At 47.0% G+C, this 19,852-nt stretch overlaps 1 protein-coding gene across 1 annotated transcript in view; it reads right to left on the minus strand.

Annotated features, from left to right (window-relative positions):
- Window positions 1–1,289: 1,289 nt before the first annotated feature.
- SND1 (staphylococcal nuclease and tudor domain containing 1) overlaps window positions 1,290–19,852 on the minus strand; it is a 479,638-nt gene continuing 461,075 nt past the window's right edge. The window contains exons 18-24 of the mRNA XM_021002412.2: window positions 14,606–14,747; window positions 7,066–7,189; window positions 6,028–6,097; window positions 4,347–4,460; window positions 3,792–3,995; window positions 2,025–2,069; window positions 1,290–1,917 (exon numbers count right to left, since the gene is read on the minus strand). Of these exons, the coding sequence (XP_020858071.1) occupies window positions 1,852–1,917; window positions 2,025–2,069; window positions 3,792–3,995; window positions 4,347–4,460; window positions 6,028–6,097; window positions 7,066–7,189; window positions 14,606–14,747 (765 nt within the window). The 3' untranslated portion in view covers window positions 1,290–1,851. The remainder of the gene's footprint in view (window positions 1,918–2,024; window positions 2,070–3,791; window positions 3,996–4,346; window positions 4,461–6,027; window positions 6,098–7,065; window positions 7,190–14,605; window positions 14,748–19,852) is intronic.

Here is a 19,852-nt window from a genome sequence, read left to right on the forward strand (position 1 = left end):
ACCTCTGACTCTCTTAACCCTCTATAGTCTGGTTCCTGCCCTTTTCATTCAACTGCTCTCTCCAAAGTTACGAATTATCTCTTAATTGCTAAATCTAATGACCTCTTGTCAGTTCTCATCCTTCTTGACCTCTGTGCGGCCTGACACGGTCCTTTCCTTTCCCAATACCAATTTAAAGTTTGTTTCCCTTCTTCCCAGTGGGAAACCAATTTAAAAACAACTTGTACTACATTTATTTTTATGCATTTGGTGTTTCCTCAGAAACAAAATAAAACAAAACAAAACCCAACAACAACAACAATGAAAAACCAGGCCAAAAGGTACCCAATGTAGCTAGCAGTCCTTTCCTCAGCTCTCTGCATTGCAGATCTGCCTCTTGCCCCATTTCTCCCACATAGCTGCTCTACTGGTTGTGGGCACAGATGGGGCAGACGGACCATACGTCCAGTAGGACATCACTTGCAGTGGTGCTGTCAGTTCCTTCTTGCCACCACACTTCAACTCAGACTCCCCTTCTTGGCTCTGGGTGGCAAGGAGTCTTCCTGGAGAGCTGACATCCTGGTGTGTGAGGGCCCCCCCCTCCCCCCAGGTTCTAACCTCACCCCCCACTCAGGCTTTTTAGGCTCTGCATGTGTTTTACATGGGACTCTGGGCAGGCATAACTGTACTGCCTGCTGTTGTTGTTGAGTTGTTTCAGTTGTGTCAGACTCTTTGTGATCATGTCTGGGGTTTTCTTGGCAAAGATACTGGGGTGGTTTGCCATTTTCTTCTCCAGGTCTGAGGAACTGAGGCAAACAGAGTTAAATGACTTGCCCAGGGTCACACAGCTAGTTAGTGTCCGAGGCCGAATTTGAATTTAGGTCTTTCTGAATCCAGGCCAGGCACTCCATCCACTGTGCCACCCAGCTGCCCCTACTGCTTGTTGTTATCACTTGCTTAATCAAAACTGTGGGTATGAACTGTTTTCCTTTGCTTTGAACTTTCATCCTGTAATATTTGGGTAATGATGAGCTAGGAGTCCCAGAAGTCCTAAATGGGGTGACTCAGCTTAACGTTCCACTGGGAGCATAAGAGGGGCAGCGGAGAAAGGAGTAGATCCTTGGGGAAATGTCAGAGCCACCCAATTCTGCCTCACTGAAATCCGGCTCAGTCTGTGGTGGGCTTGGGACATGGCTTCATGTCATAGGTGACTGATGTCTTCACCTGGAGTCTGAAAGAACACTTTGCCCCCACTGACTGAGGCAACACCTGCAAAGGATTTTCTGGGTTCCAGAATGAGCGACACGAGCTGCGGACAGCACTGTACTACTTTATTGGGTCTTGCAAGCTTTAAATACAGAACAGGGGTTGGCATCTTGGGCAGGGAGCAAGGGGAGATGCTGCTGGCATTTAAGAATGGACAGATCAGAGAAGTTACGTAATCAACCATCAGTCAGAGAACTAGGAGGCACAGAGGGAAGGAGGGCCACGTGGGTCAGAATAGGGTGCCAAGTGGCAGCTACTCTTAGCTGATGGCTCTCCCTTGTCTCCCCCGTGCACAAAGTCTTTTGTGTTTATTCCTGTTCATAGGCAAGTTGATTTGAAGACAATTAAAAAACACAAATCAGGTCAGGAGAAACCTGGGATGGCAAAGCCCCCAGTCCTGCGAAAGCTTTCCAGCTCCCCATCCCCCCTGCCTAGGAATTCTGCCTCATGAGACAGTCCCATACACTGAAGCAAAGCTGGACCCATCCTTCCCCCCTTCCCCGCGTCCCCCGCCTTCCCAGTCCTGGGCCCTCCAGTTGACACCTTCCTCCCAGGTGGGGAAAAGGTTTTAGTGTAAGCGGTGCTGATAGGGGCAAGAGACACTTTCTAGCGGCTGTAGCCAAACTCATCTGCATCATCTGCTCGAAAGTCCCCATAACGCCACAGATTCAGCTGCAACAAGAAAGGGAAAACACAATCGTTAGGTCAGTGTATTCTTCCCCAAGCGTTATGACCAACCTCCCTCCCACTCCACAGTGGTCCCTTGGGCAGGAACTCACCCTGGCGCTCTTGGCTGACTCCTGTGCATTCAGATACTCTGTGATCTGTAAGTTAAAAGCAGGGAGAGGGATGTCAAGGGAATTGTGTGGACCATAAGAACTAGCCTAAGGTGCTCCTAATCTTGTGAGTGGCACCCTCTGCCCCCATCATTTTCATCAGGGTTAGGAACATCAGGTGAATGGAGAAATTTCAGGGAAGACGTGACAGCTGTCCAAGTATTTTAAAGGATGTCATGTGGAGGAAGAATTCAATTTCTTCCCTTGGCTCTAGAGTGGCAGAACAAGGAATGATGGGTTGAAGTTGTAAAGAGGCAAATTTAGGCTGGGCTCCACGTCAGAAAACGACTTGCTCACAGGGAGAGCTGTGCAGAGGTGGAGTTCTCTTCCTTGGAGGTCTTCAAACAGAGTCTGGACAACCATTTGTTGGGTAGGACACAGTGCAGATTTCCTTTTGTGTATGGGTTTGACTAGATGACCATTGAAGTCCTTTCCAATTCTCAAATTCTGGTTCTGTAATCTGGGAGATTCCAGAGGCCAGAGTAGGTGTGAGCAGCTCTGCTGCCCAGCAACTGGGAAAATTCACTTTTCCTTCATACAATGGATCTTTAAAACAGGACCATGTCTTAGGCAAACTCACTCTGCCCTTGAAAAAGTGGCTTTCCAAAGTGAGGGTGGTGGGGCAGGGAATATGAGCAGTCAGGCCTTTCCCCAAAGTAGAAAGAAAGGCAGCAGTAGAAAAGGCTCTATTTTATAAACAGCGATGTCTTGTTGCAAATGAAATATTGACTCTCACAATCAACACCATCGACCTGTGAGCCAGCCACAAATAAATTAGAAAGGACTGGGTCATCAGGAGGGAAACAGAGAAGGAGAAATGAGAGACTGGAAGAAGGGAAAAAGATGGGTGAAATGAAAGAAGGGAAGGCAGTAAAGGCCCCAAAGCAGCATTATTCTCAAAACCAACTTTTCCATCTTCTGCAGACATCTGGGCCAAGGGGTGGAATGGAAAAGAAGAACGCCTTCTCTATTCCCAGTGACAAATTTTCTGTCTCATAATGGCAGGGCTAGAAGGAACTTCCCATCTCCGATTTCCCTCATGAGAGAGCACACTGGCTAGGCCTGTGTGAAGTAGGTTACCTTCTGTTAGCTGAGAAGTAGCCTCAGTTCCTTACAAAAGGAACCTTCCCCCATAAGGTGAAGGTTGGTAGGTATAGAGATAATTTTAGGGTGTGAATGGGATAGAAGAGATTCAGGGTGACAATTTTCATTTTAGTGATAAAAAGGATATCCCTGGCTGGTGGCTTAAAATATCTATAGTTCTCAGGGTGGATCTAGAAGGGGGGCACCTGTCTGAATTGCATGATGGGAACTGTGGTACCTTGTGTCCTCATGAACATGAAGAAGAAAGAGGCAAACCCATCTCTGGCCAAAGCTTTCTAACTGTGCCCTTTCCTCAAGCCCATCACCCAGGGAAAAATATAAGGGTTAATTTCCCATTTCAGTTTGCACCTAAATATTAGTCAAACCCACACACCACAGTCATTCAATTTGTAAAGTAATTAACTTATTCCCCCCCCCCCCGCCCCATGCCAATCCCACACACCCTTCTCAATTCTTTTCTGTGGCTACTACGCTCTCTGTTCCCCCCATCCCCTCCACTTCCCAGTGGTAGTGGGGAAGATGAGGTAGGTAATCCTCATTAGAAGAAAAGTAGTAGGGCCTCTGGCCTTACCATTAGCAGGTTGTTTCCCTTCCCTAATAACATACCACTTTCTGGAACTGTTTCTCCTTGCGAACCTCCACCATGACCAGCCCTTCTTTAACCAAGCCCAGTCCCACATCACCCTTGGAATCTGCAAACTGAAGGGTGACATGGGGACAGCCGGGGCTCAGGTGTTCCACGTTGAGTAGGCACTGAGTGTTTTGGATGTCCCGAACCACACTGTCCACAGCATCTGTGCGGGCATCCTCCTGGAGAGCAGAACACCACAACAAAGAAGAATAGCCAGGGCATTATGAAGTGTGGCAACAGCCCTCACCGATGCCTACCAAGGATAGGGTACACGTTGCTGTGCCCACCTGCCCTCATGCAATCATGGCTTCCCACCACTGTCTTTCCCATTTTATGAAAATGCCCACTTCCGTGTGTGTGTGTGTGTGTGTGTGTGTGTGTGTGTGTGTGTGTGTGTGTATGTCTCCCCATATGTGCATGTATACATGTGGGCACACCTATGTGCACATGCGGGCTAGTCCTAGAACTAGGCAGTGAAATATCCCTTCAGACATTTCATGCTGCCCAGTAAAGGAAGGGTGTGGACTCACATCTTGTGGCACCTGGATGAAGGCAAAGGCATACTCTGTGGCTTGAGCAGGCAGCACTCGGGTGCTGAAGGCAGGTGGTAACGTACCCAAACGGGTAGATGGCAGGATCTCTCTCTGTGGGGAAAGCACCGGGAAGAGTCACACCTTCAGATCCCATAACTCTCCAGCCCTGGAACCTTCTCAGTAGCCTAGGGTTCCCTTCTTTCTGGAGGACCTCTTCATGACTGGTCCTTTGGCTTTAGTGAAAATCTGGGAATCCTAAGTAACAGTCTCTGACCCTCAGCCTTGGGGTAGATTCCACTTTAGCCACACCCACAGCCTTTCCCAGTCATCTAACTCAGGAGGGAGGGCAGTATCCACCCCAGATGGAAGCTAACACTAGGGACTCAGTGCTTTTCACCCCTGGGCATGGTGCCTATTAAAATAATCATAGTGATAACTGGGCTTTAATTGCAGTTTCCCCTTCCTTCCAAAGACCTATATTCTGGGAGGCTGGTCCGTAACTCTTCTGCTAGGCACAGACAGAGGAGGTCTCAGCTGTCAGCTGAGAAGGGGAACAGAGGGGAACATCCTGGGAGTTCCTCGAGACCTGCCTACTCTGCTTTGGCTCTACCAGAAATCAAATGATGCCTGGGCTCATGTGTCCCCTTCTTTTGGAGCTTCATTTTGTTCCCTGCACCCCATTACTGAGCCCAACTCCTCAGTGAGAAATAGGAGCAGCATGGGGTCAGTGTCAGAGCTCCAGCTGGAAATTCCTTATATCTCCTGCCATTGTTTCCATGACATTCACGGTATATCCTCTCACACCTGTCACGCAACTAAGTCCTTTGTGTTTGGAAACCTGACTGCAGACAATGTAAAAGTTGCTCTTTATTCTTGCTTGTGGCCAAGGAAATGGGGCAAGGGTGGGTGGGAAGACTCAGGGGTGTGGAGCAGTTATCATCCCAAACTCTAGGAATGAGAGATGAAGGTTGGGGTTATGTGAGGAACATGGAAGATGTGCCAACTCCCTTAGATTTGCTGGGTGTCTCTTGGAATCTTTTTTTGTGGCTCCTAGTCTGAGTTATTTTTCTTTCAGGGTATAGGGTACACTGTGTCCTAAGAATACATCTGACACCACTCCACCAATCTCTCTCAGGAGAAGCCCTGCCACAAACAAACATACCTGTGCTCCCATCCTACCTGGCTAGGGCTTATGGGGCCTCCCTGAGGGAGGATAAAGGGCCTCAAGTTCAATTCCTCAGTAGGATTATATGAAGTAATACATTGTGGGAATGAGTACATGCAGTAGAGTATAAGCCCAGGTGAGCCTATGGCTCTGATCAGAATATAATTCTCCTATCCCAGGGGTTATTTATCTGGGATTTCTGAATTTGTTTTAAAATATTTTTATAACTGTATATAATTGGTTTCTTTTGTGTAACTTGATATATTTCATTTTATGTATTTAAAAACATGACTCTAAGAATAAGCTTCACCAGATTGCCAAGGAGTCTCTAACCTGAAAAAGGTTAAGAACCCCAGTCCTTTCCTACTTCTCAGAAGCATGGTCTTGTCTATCCTAAAAGCATTGCAGTAGCGCTCATTTCTTCCCCTTCCCTATAAACCTAGTGAGTCTGGGAGTCAGCATCATTTAGTCTTCTGTGTTTCCAGGGTACCTTGCTAAAATCCCAACACTCACATTGCCATAGTCGATGTAGAAGACATGAACCTTGGCTGGAGACTCCACCTTTTCTACCCGAGCTCGGTACCTGCAAGTCACAGATGAAAAGTCACACCTGCAAGTACCTACATGTCACAGATGTTATAGTAGTTGGGGGGGGTGGGGTGAAGGAAGGGAAGTAGGGAGCCCTGAGCTATTCAGAAACCACGAGATGTAGGGGGGCTGGCATGACCATCTCCCCGGACTGCCTTTTTAAGAGCACAATGGAAGGCTTTCGTTGGCCCCACTCCCTCACCCTAGGGAGAGTGTCCATCCTCCTATGGGATCTGAGTAACCAGGGAAGGAGAGGGGAGGGAGAGTGGAATGCATGGAACAGATTAATGTGTCCTCAGGGCATAAAGCAACAAGACTAATGACTAGATTGATGTCTGCTGTTTAAACCCAGCACACTAAACAGTAGCTGTAATTAGCTGGCAGATCTGTCTGGGAGGTTACAGCAGGGAACATATCCCAGTCACTTTCTCGCCCTGGGAAGGCCATGGGCCCTGCCCTCTGCAGCCAGCCTTTGCTGACAGGGGGTTGGTCTGTCACCACTCTCAGACAACCTGGGGGTTGTCCCAAGGCTGGGTGTAGTCCTTGCCCCTCCTCCCGTAGCCCTATGTGACACCACCGCTGTTTCTGCCGTGTGAGTGTGGAACATGCCAGTTGGTTCAGCCTCATCAAGCCTTCCATAGGCTAGTTTCTCAGGGGAGTTGGGAAAATGCCACTTGCTTCTGCATTGAGGGAGCTGGCCAAGCTGCAGGGTGCTCTTCTATCCAAACCCGCCAACAGACTGCCCCCAAAGCTGGCCCCAGGCTGACAGAGGGAAATCACTAGCAATGGAGTATAAGCTGATCAGCCAAGAGAGCTGCCAGGAGAGGAGCAGAATGATGTCATCATGCCACCCTGGAAAAGCTGCCAACTGAAGAGGGCTATCTTGGACTCATGGGTATGGGTGGCTCTGGTGCACTCCCGGGGTCCCCTGCCCTCGACTCACTCTGTCCTGGGTGGGCTTACCATTCTCCATCCACAAACTTGGCAATGCAGAATTCTCCTCGGCGAGGGGCATAGGATCCCTCTATGGGCGGGTGGCTGGCGATGTCATTTCTCATGCCCTCCATCAACTTCTCTAGTTGTGTACCTGTGTGTGTGCAGGGGTGGTAGGGGAGGAAAGTGGAGTGAGGCCCAGGTGTTGCATGCCTCAGTGTCCCCATATTTGCACAGAATGGGAAGACAGAAACCTCCTCCATTCCAGAACCATCATCATACATGACTGTATTTGTCCCACCCCCCCCCTGCCCCCCATCCCCACTTTTGAGCATGCTTTCAACATTCCTAAGACGGCAAAGGGTGAAGAGGCGATCAGTGTCTTGGTCATCAAACGCTAAAGTCAAGCTGAAGAGGAAGGGACTGTGTCACAATGGACAAAATGCTGCTTAGGATTTGGAGTTGGGGGTCTGGGTCCAGGTTCCAGCTCTGCCTTTACCTGAGTGACTTTCAGTAAATCACATGCCCTCTCCAGGCCTCAGTTTCCTCATTTACAAAGTTCGGGGCTTGGACTTGATGTTTTCTGAGGTCCCTTCTAGCTCTAAGTCTGTGATTCTATGCCTGTGCCGGCTGAATGAGCAGGGAAAGAGGATGCCTGGAGATCCTGTATCCCACAAACTGATACATATTCTTCTAACTCCTGGTCAAGGTCCCAAAGGTGAGATTTTTCTAGGAAAAGTAGGCCCGACCAAAGTCAGCCTTCTCTGGATATACCAACTCATCTTTTTGTCTACTCTCCTCTCTTATTCCCCGGCATTGCTACTCTAGGACTACACCTGGCTTAAATCATACACATGGCTGTCTGTTTTCAGGCAAAGAAACAAGTATGGCTACCCATTACACCATCCTACAATCTATATGGTGAGATGAAAGGCAAAGGTGGAGACCAGGGACCATAGAAAATCTCCAGCAAAGGAATGATCAAGCAACAGGGATTTGGACTTAAGAGCATAGTCAGAGCCCGGGAAAAAGGTGATAAAACCTTGCCCAGATCCTCATTTACTCAACTGCCCATGACCCAGTCATTGAACTCAATGTCCCTTGGCTCCACTGTGGGGGTCTTATGAACTCCAAAGCCACTATTAGGTTGGCTCCCTCCTTTCTCCTGCTGTGGCCACTACTGTGCTGGGACCTCAGACACAGAGCTAACCTCTAGGCCTCATTTATAACCCATTGCTGCCTCAACTGTCACAGACGGAATAGATGAGATGGCTTTTACATCACCGAAATGTGAAGCTTGAATTCCTCTTACTTCTGGGGTACGCAGCTCCTATTCTTACTGGTTTTTCTGACTCCCATGTGTGTTGGGGGATTGGTCCATGTATTCTGTCTGTGTGGGCACACCCTAGATTTTCTCCTCAGCATTGCTGGCTAATACTATCTACCTGCCACTCTTCTACGAAGCCTGCCCTGATTCAGTAGCTGATTCGCTGGCTTCTCCCTTTGCCCCTTTCATCTTCTTTCTTTCAGGGCAGTCTGCCCAGATCCTAACTCTCCTTTGGCAGACCACTTTCTCCCATTACCCTCCAGTCACTTCAGGAGGATAGCTTTCCTCTCGGTGAGATCAGAGGATTAGATGTGAATGTGATTTTGTGTGTGTGTGTGTGGGGGGGGGGCCTGGGTATATACTCTATCTGGTCACTGGAATATCTATTCTTCTCGCATTCCCAAGCATCAAGGTAGCAGTCTTTTCTCCTCACCCATCAGTGAACAATTTACAATCCCCAATTCCCCTTACAGAAATGAATGATTCACGACCAGGGCTGAATCTACCTAAAGATATTTTAAGGACCCAGGAAAACCACCCTCCTCTCTACCCCATGCCTCACTCACATGGCTTTTTGTTGTCTGAAATGCTAAAATCTGAACTTTTTTTTTTCTAGCTTTATCAATCAGTTAGTTACAACTTAGTATGATCAGCAGTTACTCTCCTAAAAGCAAGTTTTAACAGGCGGTGGTGGATGGGAGACAGAAAGAACAGGATCATTCAGGTCACCATAAGGAGCAGAAGTTGTCTTGGGGAGGGTGGGAAACAGGAGCATAAAAGCTTCAAAGTTTTTCCCCTTATTTCTCAATTTGCTTATTCTCTTCAGTTATTCTGGAAATTCAGTCTGAGGTTTTCCTCATTATTTCTGTCCCTGCAGCTCATTCTTTACTAGCCATGGGGTTCCTGTCCTGATAAAGTAACTCCAGAATTGTGCTACAAGAGATAGTGACTAAGGACTCAGTATCACAGGTCCGGACTCATGTGGGATAAGATGAAAGGTGACGTTCTCCAAAGCACTTGAAGTCTGTCTTGCAGAGACACAGAAGCTCAGGATACTCTGGGACCTGAGAGGTAAGGTGCTATAGTAAATAAAGCACTTGACCCTAGAGTTGGGAATATATTAAGAAGATAGTAATAGTTAACATTTCTATAACACCTACTATGTGCCAGGTACTGTGCTAAGCACCTTATAAATACTAACTCATTTGATCCTCACAACAACCCTGGGTGGAGGTACTAATATTATCCCCATTTTAGAGATGAGGAAACCAAGGCCAACAGAGGGTAAGTGATTTGCCTAGGGTCACACAGCTAGTAAATGTCTAAGGCTGGATGTGAATTTGGGTCTTCCTGACTCCAGGTCCAGTGCTCTATCCACCATGCCATTAAGCTGCTCAAGATAAACTCACATAAGGAAAGACAGGAACCAGAAGGGGAAAGCATGGTAGAGGGCATGATAGAGAACAGTGGAAACAGAAACAGAAGCAGCATTCTCATGAGAATGAATTATATACCACCCATACAGAAAGAATAAATAGATGTGATTTGTTTAGCAAACAGATTACAAGCCTAACACAGAAGAATGATACAGTAGTGGTGGGAGACTTCAGTTATGTGGATATCAATTGGAACTCTCCACTTTACCTAAAGGTAGTATAGCTAAAAATCTATTGAATTGCCTTAATGGTGATTTTATCCTTCAAAAGCTAGAGGAACTGCTCATCTTGATCTGATTATTCCCACCGAGAAGAAAACAACTGCTGGGATGGAAACCATAAGAATTTTGAGGGAAATGACCATCTCATTTTAGAATGTGTGACCAAGAAAGAGACACATTCTGACATGCATCCTAGATTTTTGGAGAGCAGATTTCAAAAAATAAAGATAGGTAGGATCCCATGAATAAAAATTCTATAGGGGAAATAAGTCTAAAAAGGATAAAAAACTTTCAAGAACACAATTCTAAAATCCTAAAGCGAAACAATTCTAATTATGAGAAAATGGAAGAGTGAAGAGACTGAAGTGGAGACACAAACTCTTCAACAAACATGCCTTAAATGCTTACTATATTCTAGACACTATGCTAAGTTCTAGGGAAATAAAGATGGGCAAAAACAATACTTTCCCTCAAGGAGATTACATTCTAGAAGAGAGACATGTTAAAAAATATGTACATGTAATACAGAGCAAAAGGGATGTAACCTTAGAGGGATATGCTTTGGCATCTAGGACAGATCTGTAAAGGCTTTCTGCAGAAGTATCTTAAAGGAAGCTGTGGCTTCTAAGAGATACAGGTGATAAAGTAAAGTATTCCAGGCATGATGGACAGCTAGTGCAAATGCATTGAGATAGGAGATGTAGCATCCTATTTGAGGAATAGTAGTAGCTCATTAACTAATTGATTATAAACAGACTTGTACAGAAGACGGAAGCAAGGGCAGGTAATGGAGCATGAATAGAAAAGCACAACCCAATCGTGTAAGAATAGTGTTCAGAGTGCTAAGGCTCAGAACAATCTGGGGTCAGACAGGAAAGGGAAGGAAAGGATTTGTTCATTTAAAAAAAAAAGCCATACTATAGAAAAGATGCTCAAATAAAGGACAGGGCTTCTGTCTGAGACAGAAGGGATGATGATAATAAACAATGGATAGAAAGCAGAGCTGCTTGACTTTACTTGTCTTCTATGTCAAGGAGAATGGTCTTTGGACTGAAAGGGACAGAATAAAAATGGCAGCAAGGCACCGGCTTTGGAGTCAGAGGGCCTGGGTTCAAAATCCACCTACAAATAGGGAGATAATAACCAGATGTCATTGATGAGTTCAAGTCATCAGGTACAGCGGAACTATGGTGTAGGGAAAAGAACAAATGAACAGGTGCAATTGCTAAACTATTGTGGGTGATCTTTAAAAGATTGTGCAGAAGGGGAGTAATAGAGCACTGAAGAAGGGCAGATATTACCCTGATCTTCAGAAAAAGGAGGAAAATGTAGTCTGCCAATGAGCCTGACTTTGATTCCTGGTAAAATTCTGGAATGTATTACTAAGGGGATATTTGGTGAGCATCAAGAAAAGAAAGAGGTGAGCATGAAAAGTCAGCATGTATTCACTGAGTTAGCTGGTCATGCCAGACTATTTTCCTTTTTCAATGTGCCACTAGATGGGTAGACAAGGGGAACTCTGCAAAGAAAGTGCATTCAGATTTAGCAAAGCATTCAATAGTTTCTCAAGCTCATCTTACAAAAAAGTAGAAAGATATGGGCTAGCAGACAATACAGTTAGGTGGCCAGACCCACATAATTCAAATTCACAGATGGTACAAAGCCAGGATAGACAGTCAGGATTAAAAACAATCTTGACAGGGAACATTAGGTCAAATCTAAGATGATGAATTCCATTCAGGATAAAAGTAAGGTCTTATACTTAGATGAAAAAAAATCAATTTTTAAAGTACAAAATGAGAAGTAATGGTTAGAGAGAAGTTCATCTGAGAAAGATATGGGAGTTTTAGTGGACTGAAGTTCAATGAGTCAACAGGATGACGTGGCCATCAAAAACCGAATTTAATAAATACTGGGCTAAATGAGGGGGAGCCAAGTGTCCAGGCCCAGGGAGGTTATCATCCTCTTGTACTTCAGGCCTCAGCTGGAGTATTATGGTTAGTAGTAGGCACTGTAATTTTGGAAGGAAATTGATATGATGGAGAGCATCCAGAGGAAAGTGGCCAAAATGGTGAAGAGTCTCAAGACCAGGCTTCATGATAGCCGGTTGAAGAAAACAGGAATGTTTAGCTTAAAGATGAAAAGACTTTGGGACAGAGGGCCAATGATAGAGGACTTCAATCATGTGAGGGACAGTCATATGGAAGAGGGAAAGGTGCAAAGCAAAGACTTCGTAACAATCAGAGCCATCCTAAAGCAAAAAGGACTGCTTTGAAAATGATGGGTTCCCCTTTTCTGGAGTTCTTCAAGTAAAGGCTGAACACTATCAGGCATGTGGTGAGATGACTGTGGTTCATCTATGGGCAGACCCCTCAACCTCTCTAAGCCTCAGTTTCCTCATCTGTAAACTGAGGATTATAATACTTGCAGTATCTGTCTTTGTGGGCTGCTATGAAGATTGAATAAGTGAATATATATGTATACACACACATATATATGTATGTAGATAGATCTGTAAAGTACTACAAAAATGCTAGCTCCTATTCATCTTCAATCTCTTTTTAGTTCTTCCAACCCTTGGCACTCCCTAAAGATCCTCAAGTACTATATCATGTGAATTCAAGCTACTGTTATTATCAAAATGAGAAACTACAGAAAGCAGCCTTCACTACTGGTGCCCTCTTTGTTTTGGCCAGCTCCTCCTACAGAAGTACCTAATGGCCTGGAACTGCTCTTGAGTAGTAACCTGCCCCCACTCCAAAGGTGGCCCCTGCTCTGTCTTGTGCCCTAGGAAGAGTCTCATTAAAACAGCTCCTTTCTGCTGAGGTGATGTGAGGCAGCTTGCCCGACAACTCCTGCAGCCTTGGTTGTATTTAGGCCTTGTAATTAGGTTTGGTTCTCATTGTCTATCTAGAACTTCGTAGCATATAAATCCTTATTTCCACTCAACTCAATCCACTGAGTTGTCTATGATCATGTTACAGAAAAAGTAATATTATTTTTTCAACTGTAACATGTTAGACTTTTCTCTGCTGCTTTTGAAGGCACAGAAGCATCATGGCACTGTAGACAGAACTCTGGATTTGGAGGCAGGAAACCTGGGTTCAAATTCTGTTCACACTTCCTAGTTGTGTAATTGCAGGCAAGTCATTTAAACCCTCAGAGTGTTGGTTTTCTGATCTCCAAAATGGGGATAACAGTCCTTTCATTACTGCCCTCACAGGGCTGCTGTGAGGAAAGCCTTTTGTAAACCTCAAAGCTGCATATAAATAGGAATTCTTCAGTTCTTGATTTCCTGGCTGGGCTCCAGCATCTGGGGATAGCTTTCCTTGAGGTGGTGTCAGTATCTCCTTGGACAGCACCACTCCCAGCTCCCCAGGCTCTCCCAGGATTCTGGTTGTCCCAGTGCCAAATGCTGCTCCTTCTCCTCTTCTCCGGCTCTAATAGCTGCGGTCATTTTTCTCTCCTCCTTTTCTCTCCTCCCAGACACAGCAAGCTTAAGTTCAGTGAAGGGCGGGTTTTCTGTCAAAATAGCGCTGCTCCAAAGGCAGCTGCCTAAGAAATATCATTAGAGGGGAGGAGGTGACGCCATCAGCGGTCTGGAGCTGGGGCTCAGTGTGGAAGGAAACAACAGAGAAGGCTGGGCAGTGCCACATGTCAGCCTGGCCAGTCTGCTGGTGGCCTCTGTGGCCCCTGCTCCTGGTGGCTGTCTACCTTCTCAGCTCCAATCTTGCCTGGGGGATGTTGCAAGAGTCTCCTCTTTTTCACTCATCAATCTGTTTCTCCAGGCAGGGTAGAGATGAAAGGGTCAGGGAAAAAAGATATAAAAGAGGCTGAAAACAGGAGAGATTGGGGAGGCTTAGCACAGCCTCTAAAGGTCATCTCTCTAATGCCTCTCAGCCCTCCAAGAACATGAATTTCCATAGGCAGAGGAGGCCAGTAAATGAGGAATTGTAAGGGGGTGTGAAGAGAGGATAGGGTCTTTCAGAGAGCTAGCAATGCCCATGGGACGACTACCCCCACAGCTCTGCTTGTTTCCATGGCAACTGGCTACTCACTCCACTCAGGGCTCTGTTAACCTCTAAAGGAAAAACACCCAGCACAGGCAAACCAAGGATCTTCCCTTTTTGGCTCTCTTCCCTGGGGAGCCGTGGACCTCAGAAAATGGAATTATGAGGTGGGAGGAAGAAGGGGAGTGCTTACGTTTGAGTGACGATTCTTGGATACAGAGGCAATCTGTTCTCTACTTAGCCTAACCAAGGTGTCTCAGAAGAAAGTAGAAGCCCCTTGTCATTTAGAAACTATCCACCACATTCACTGCTTCAGATTGTTTCTAAGTCTCACCTGTAGGTTCAGGAAAGACCCTTTCAGTCTCCATACTAAAAGCCAATGCACAGGCCTGGGGAATTTGATGAAGAAAGAACAGGGTCCTGAAAGGTGTTTGGTGAGTGGGGTGGGCTGGGTGGGGGTAAGGTGGCACGTAGGCTCTTTATCCCTTCAGTCAAACTTGTTAGAAAGGGTGATTATATATTTCTCCCATGGGAGAAATGGAGGGATGGGGAGAATGGCAAAGCCAGCATACTCACCAGTCTCCACGTCCTGGACGTAGAAGTGTAGGTCATCAGTGATCTCTGTCACAAATACAGGCTTGTAGCTGGCTGAACGCTCCTTTTCTTCCAGCACTGGGGACACCTCTTCCACGGGCTGCTCCTCATAGTGGGCCCACACCTGTGGGCAGTGAGAGAGAGAGGAAGGGAGCTCAGTTCCACACAGGGGACTTCAGATATAGGACGGGTACTCAGAGGGTACCATGGTGAGAAAGGGGTAGCTAGCCAGATGTCTTCTTTTCCCTAGGCACCTTATCTTGTCTGCCCAAAGCTCCTGCTGGCTCTTGGAGAGGTAGAGCTTATCCAGCAAAGTTTCTAAGTGGTTGTTCATACTTCATTGTACTGTATCTTAAAGGCTACACAGCCAAGTACTTTGGGTTAGGGAACTGCTGGGACCACCTAAGGCAGCTTGGGGAAGTGGAAAAGGCTGAATTTGGAGTCAGATGACCTTTGGTTTAAATCCTGTTGTTGTCGTCCTGTAGTTTCAGTCATGTCCTACTCTTTGTGACCCCATTTGGAGTTTTCTTGGCAGAGAAACTAGAGTGTAGTTTGCCAGTCCCTTCTCCAGCTCACTTTACAGATAAGGAAACTAAGGCAAACAGGATGAATTGACTTGCTTAGGGTCACATAGTCAGTAAGTGTCTGAGGCCAAATTTGAACTCAGATCTTCCTTACTCCAGGCCCAGTGCTCTATGCCCTATGGTGCCAGCTGGCTCTGCTGCTTATTACAGCGATGACTTTGAACAACTCACTTAACTTCTCTGGGCCTCAATTTTTCTATCTGTAAAATAAGAAAGTGGAGCTAAATGATCTCCTCAGTCCATTCCGGTTCTAAATCTATGATTAAGTGAAAGACTCCTCCCTGCCAATTAGTTTGTATAGGCAACTAAGGAGAATGGTCAATATGCAATGAGTCTGTCTGGCGGCAGAGAAAGCCCAGGAATGGGGATGGGACTTTTCCGAATTCTACTACTGGGCTGAATAAGCTAGATGAGACATTCTGAGTCCTCTCTCCAGGACCTCCTAGGCACCACCTAGGACAATGCCGACCAAGGTAGTCCTGGGCGGTGAGGGACAGGGGTCGAGGAACCCTCTTCTCAATAACCCTTGACCATTACTTCTAAAACAGTGAGCTCTAACCTTAGTCAGTGGCCAGACTGCTCCCTCGCTAACATCTCCTTGCCTCCCTCCCTTCTCCTCCCAGCAAGCTGTCAGGGATGGGGTGGTTCAGATGCTTATTCAATATGATGGCACGTCAAGTCCAATCCTGCAGCTGGGAGATTATCTGAGTGGTGAGGCCTGTCAGACCTGGGAAGGGAGGTGACTTTCTAGTTGAGCAGCTAAAAGGGGGTGGGTCCTAGAAGAAGGTCTAAGACCACATGTTGGGATAGACAGACACTTATCTAAAAGTACCCAAGAGGTCTGGGCCCTGTCTGAAGCCCTTAGTGGAGCATTATTTGGACAGGAACAAAGACTGCACTTGCCAGGAGATGAGAGGCAGGAACATAGTGGAAATACTTTGACTTGGTAAGTATGGAGTCCTGGCTCTGATACCACAGAGTGGTGTGACCTTGAGGAAGTAATTTAGATTCTCTGGGTCTGTTTCCTCATATGAAAAATGAGGGGGTAGGGGAGTGGGGATAAATTGGGAGATCTCTAATGCCCCTTCTAGCTTGAGCATTTTGTGACTCTAAGACTTTGGGACAGCCAGAACCGGCCTCTTGCTCATGCTTGGAGATGGAAGCAGAGTACAGGTGAAGAGTGTGAAATGCCGTCCTGGGTCACAGAGGACATCCTGCCCAGGATTCTGACAGGGGTACCAGGGCTGTGCTCTACCACATGCTTCACACAAAGAAGGAGGAATTGGTAGGTCCAGGGGATGTTGACTAAAGCTGTAGGTGTGATTGTGGTAGTGCCAAACCTTCTTCCAAGACATGGAAACTTCCATCCTATGAAACAGAACTTTGCAAAGATTCCTTTCCTCGTTTCCTAAGATAAGAGTATATATGAGTATTGGATTGGGTGTTAGCACTGCCTGTGATTATGTGAGGAAGGAAATAGTAAGATGGGAGAACAAAGTAGAACATCAGAACATTTAAAAGCACTGCTATTTCTTCCTCTGTCTTGCCATCCAATTAATTGCCTCCTCATCTATTAACTTCCAGTCTATTAACTCCTATACCTACTCCCATTTCCACCGCACCATATCATACCCATCATCTAACATCCTAATACTCAAGGTACCTCCACATACTCTTCTGCTCCTATTAGCTCTGCTCGCCAGATTCACATAGACTTGGTCAATGCAAAGGAAACATCCCCTTCCCCAAAATTTGGCTGAACAGCAAAAGAGACTTGACAGTTTCTCAAACCACAGCTCTGTTCTGCCTATCGACTGCTGCCCCAAGTAGCTCTGACCTTCTTTCACCATCCTCACCAACAGAAGAGGCAAGGAAAGGCAGAAGCCCCCCTCCCCCCACCCCAATTGGGACTAGAGGCACCCAGACTTTGGGAACTTCTGGCTCCCCTCGCTTATGCCTTCTGCCCTGGTGTGTTAGGGCTGCACCTGTCTGCTAGTCTCTTGGGGCCTAACATTTTATCTATTGGAGAGCTTCCCCACACTCCTTTCCAGTCTGAATGTGCCCAGTATGCCTGCTTGGAGAGTCATTCCCAACAATTCTCCCATGTTTCTGGGGCACCTGGAGAATTTACCAATTTGCTAATCTTGATCAATTGGGTTACTTGTTGACTCAGTCAAATCATTAATGCTGGACTAAGTGAGCCAATGCTTCCACGAAACACCCCTGTATAGTCCCTCTCACCCGACTCCTTCTTTCTTTCCTTTGCCTCACCTACTCCCCTACCTACCTTACCCCCTATTAGGCCCCTAATACTCTTTTCTTCCTGTTACCTTCTGTGATCCCAGGGTCCTCTGTGCCCAACACTCTCTAACAGCCCACTGGATCAAAAAGGCATAATGTCCCTGGGCCGATCCCAGGACAGAACCTCAGGCGGGGGGAGAAGCACAGGAGCATCACTACCAGCTATTCCCTGGTCTCTTTCCTCTCTGATCTGTAGGGGAGAGGAACACCAGGGCACAAGAAGGATAAATCCAGAATGAACTGACTATGAACTTCTGGTTACAGTACCAGGCTCCACATACAAAGAGAGAAGAGAAGTTATCTTTGTTCATTTAGGCCACAGTGGGAGGCTGTGGGCTGACTACTAGAGGCTGTGCTCTTGACATCTAGAACAAGGGAAGTCACAGTCTGGGAAGTAAAGAAGTTGTCTAACACAAGGGGAATAATCTTGGTATCCCTGGACAGTGGAGAGAGGGGACCAACCTTGTCTTGATCCCTCCTGTGGTAGTTCAAGGGGATTTTGTAGCATTAAGATGAATGCTATATCCAGAGTCCCACAGCTGGCCTAGGAATAGGGGATGGGAAGGGAGAGCGGTAGTCACAATAATGCATGTTAAGGAGATAGTGAAACCAAGGGCTGTAAAAGTGGAGCGCCAGGACCCTGTGGGCCAAAGGCTAAAGGTGAGAAAGAGGAAATCTAAGGGCAAAGCATGTGTGTGTGTGTGTGTGTCTTTTTTCTTACTGGACACTCAGCAACAAATCAAATTGGTTTCCTCTTTCAACAAGGGAATCTTTACATTAAAAATGGACCAAAAGTAGGAAGAGGTCACTTGTAGCTGACCCTCTGACCCACTGCTAACTGATGTTTTGTTCAGTCTTTTCTCTAATGAGAGGCAGTATGATATAGTGGCAAGAGTGCTGGACTTGGAGTCAGAAAGACCTGAGTTCCAATCTTGCCTCTGCTGCTTACTACCTGGGCAAAGCATGGAATTTCTTCAAGCCTCAGTCTTCTTCCCTGTAAAGCAGGGGAGAAGACGTTGGCTTTGCTGGCCTCTAGGCTTCTTTCCGGCTCTAGCTCTGGGATCCTCCTATGATAAGAGGCCCACACACTGGGAGGTTTGCAGAACCTCTTGGAAGGCAGCCTGTGCTTCATGCTGGCCCACTCCCTGGCTCCCCTGGTACCCTCCTGTGGCTGGACAATCCCTTGTTCCTGGAGTCTGGGGTCTTTGAGGCCAACAGCCATAGGCAGACTGGAGGGGGAAGCTGGCTTACGGAACTTCATTAAGGGAAGAAGTTAGGTAGGAAATAGTCTTCAGGATCAACTCCAGGTATGCCCCCACCCCCTCACTTTGCCCCTGGAGCAGAAGGAGGCCCTGGTGATAGTAATTCACTCCCCTCCACTGTGGATTTTGTGCCGTGAGGAGATAGACATTGACAAGACATCTGCTAATACCACGTCCTCACTGCCATCACATGCTCCCTCGCTTCATCACTTCAGATCACCACGAAGAAGCATGTCACTTGTAATCCCCAAGGCTGACACTCCTTTTACTGTCACTGAATAGGCCTTTGGAAGGTGATGAGGAAAGCCAAGGCCCCCTTTCCAGAGAGCAACAGTGATTCCTGCAGGAGTGTGGGGGCAGCACTTGGGATTGTCCCCTCACCTCCTCATTGGGAGAGGCTTCCAGAGCCAAAGTCCTGGGGGCCAGAGTGACAGGAGCAGGGCTCTGCCCAACCTCAAGACAGCAGGACTTGCACACTGCTGGTTCCCCCCTAGACAGAAGACCCTAAGCCCACCTGTATTTTCCAGCTCATTGTCTACTCAGCAGCCACTCAGATTCCCTTTGAGATTTTAGCTTGTATGGCCCTGTCTACACTCTTTCATAGCACTGCTCTTGCTCACAGGTCCAAGTTAAGTCCAGGCTGGAAAAACACTTTTCCCTTTTCCTTCCCTTCCTCCCCAAAGCTTCTTTGCCCTATGAATCTCCATTTTGCCCCAGTACACTGCCCTGAATTGGAGAATTTGGCTCTGAAACACTACCTGTTGATCTGGCTCCTCCAGTTAAGTACAGAACCAGCTCAACCTGTACAGCAAGGACAGGAGGATGGTGTGAAGGGCAAATCAGGTCAGGGAGGAGTAGCTTCCTTTTCCATCCTGCCTCTCCCTTCCCCTGCTCTTCCTCCCCAGGGAGCCCCCCTGTCCTCACTTGGCAGGAGGTGGGAAGCCTGGTCTGGGGATCTGCTGGCTCAAGTCTTTCCTTTCTAAACTCTATTTAATACTGCTATTCTCGGGCTTCAGGGGAGGGGCTGGCTTGGGGCCAGGGTGGAGGACGCCTTGATGCCCTCAGCAGGGGAGCCAAAATAA

This window comes from Phascolarctos cinereus, unplaced genomic scaffold, assembly GCF_003287225.1.
Source record: "Phascolarctos cinereus isolate Bilbo 61053 unplaced genomic scaffold, phaCin_HiC Scaffold_1;HRSCAF=81, whole genome shotgun sequence".
NCBI lineage: Eukaryota > Metazoa > Chordata > Mammalia > Diprotodontia > Phascolarctidae > Phascolarctos > Phascolarctos cinereus.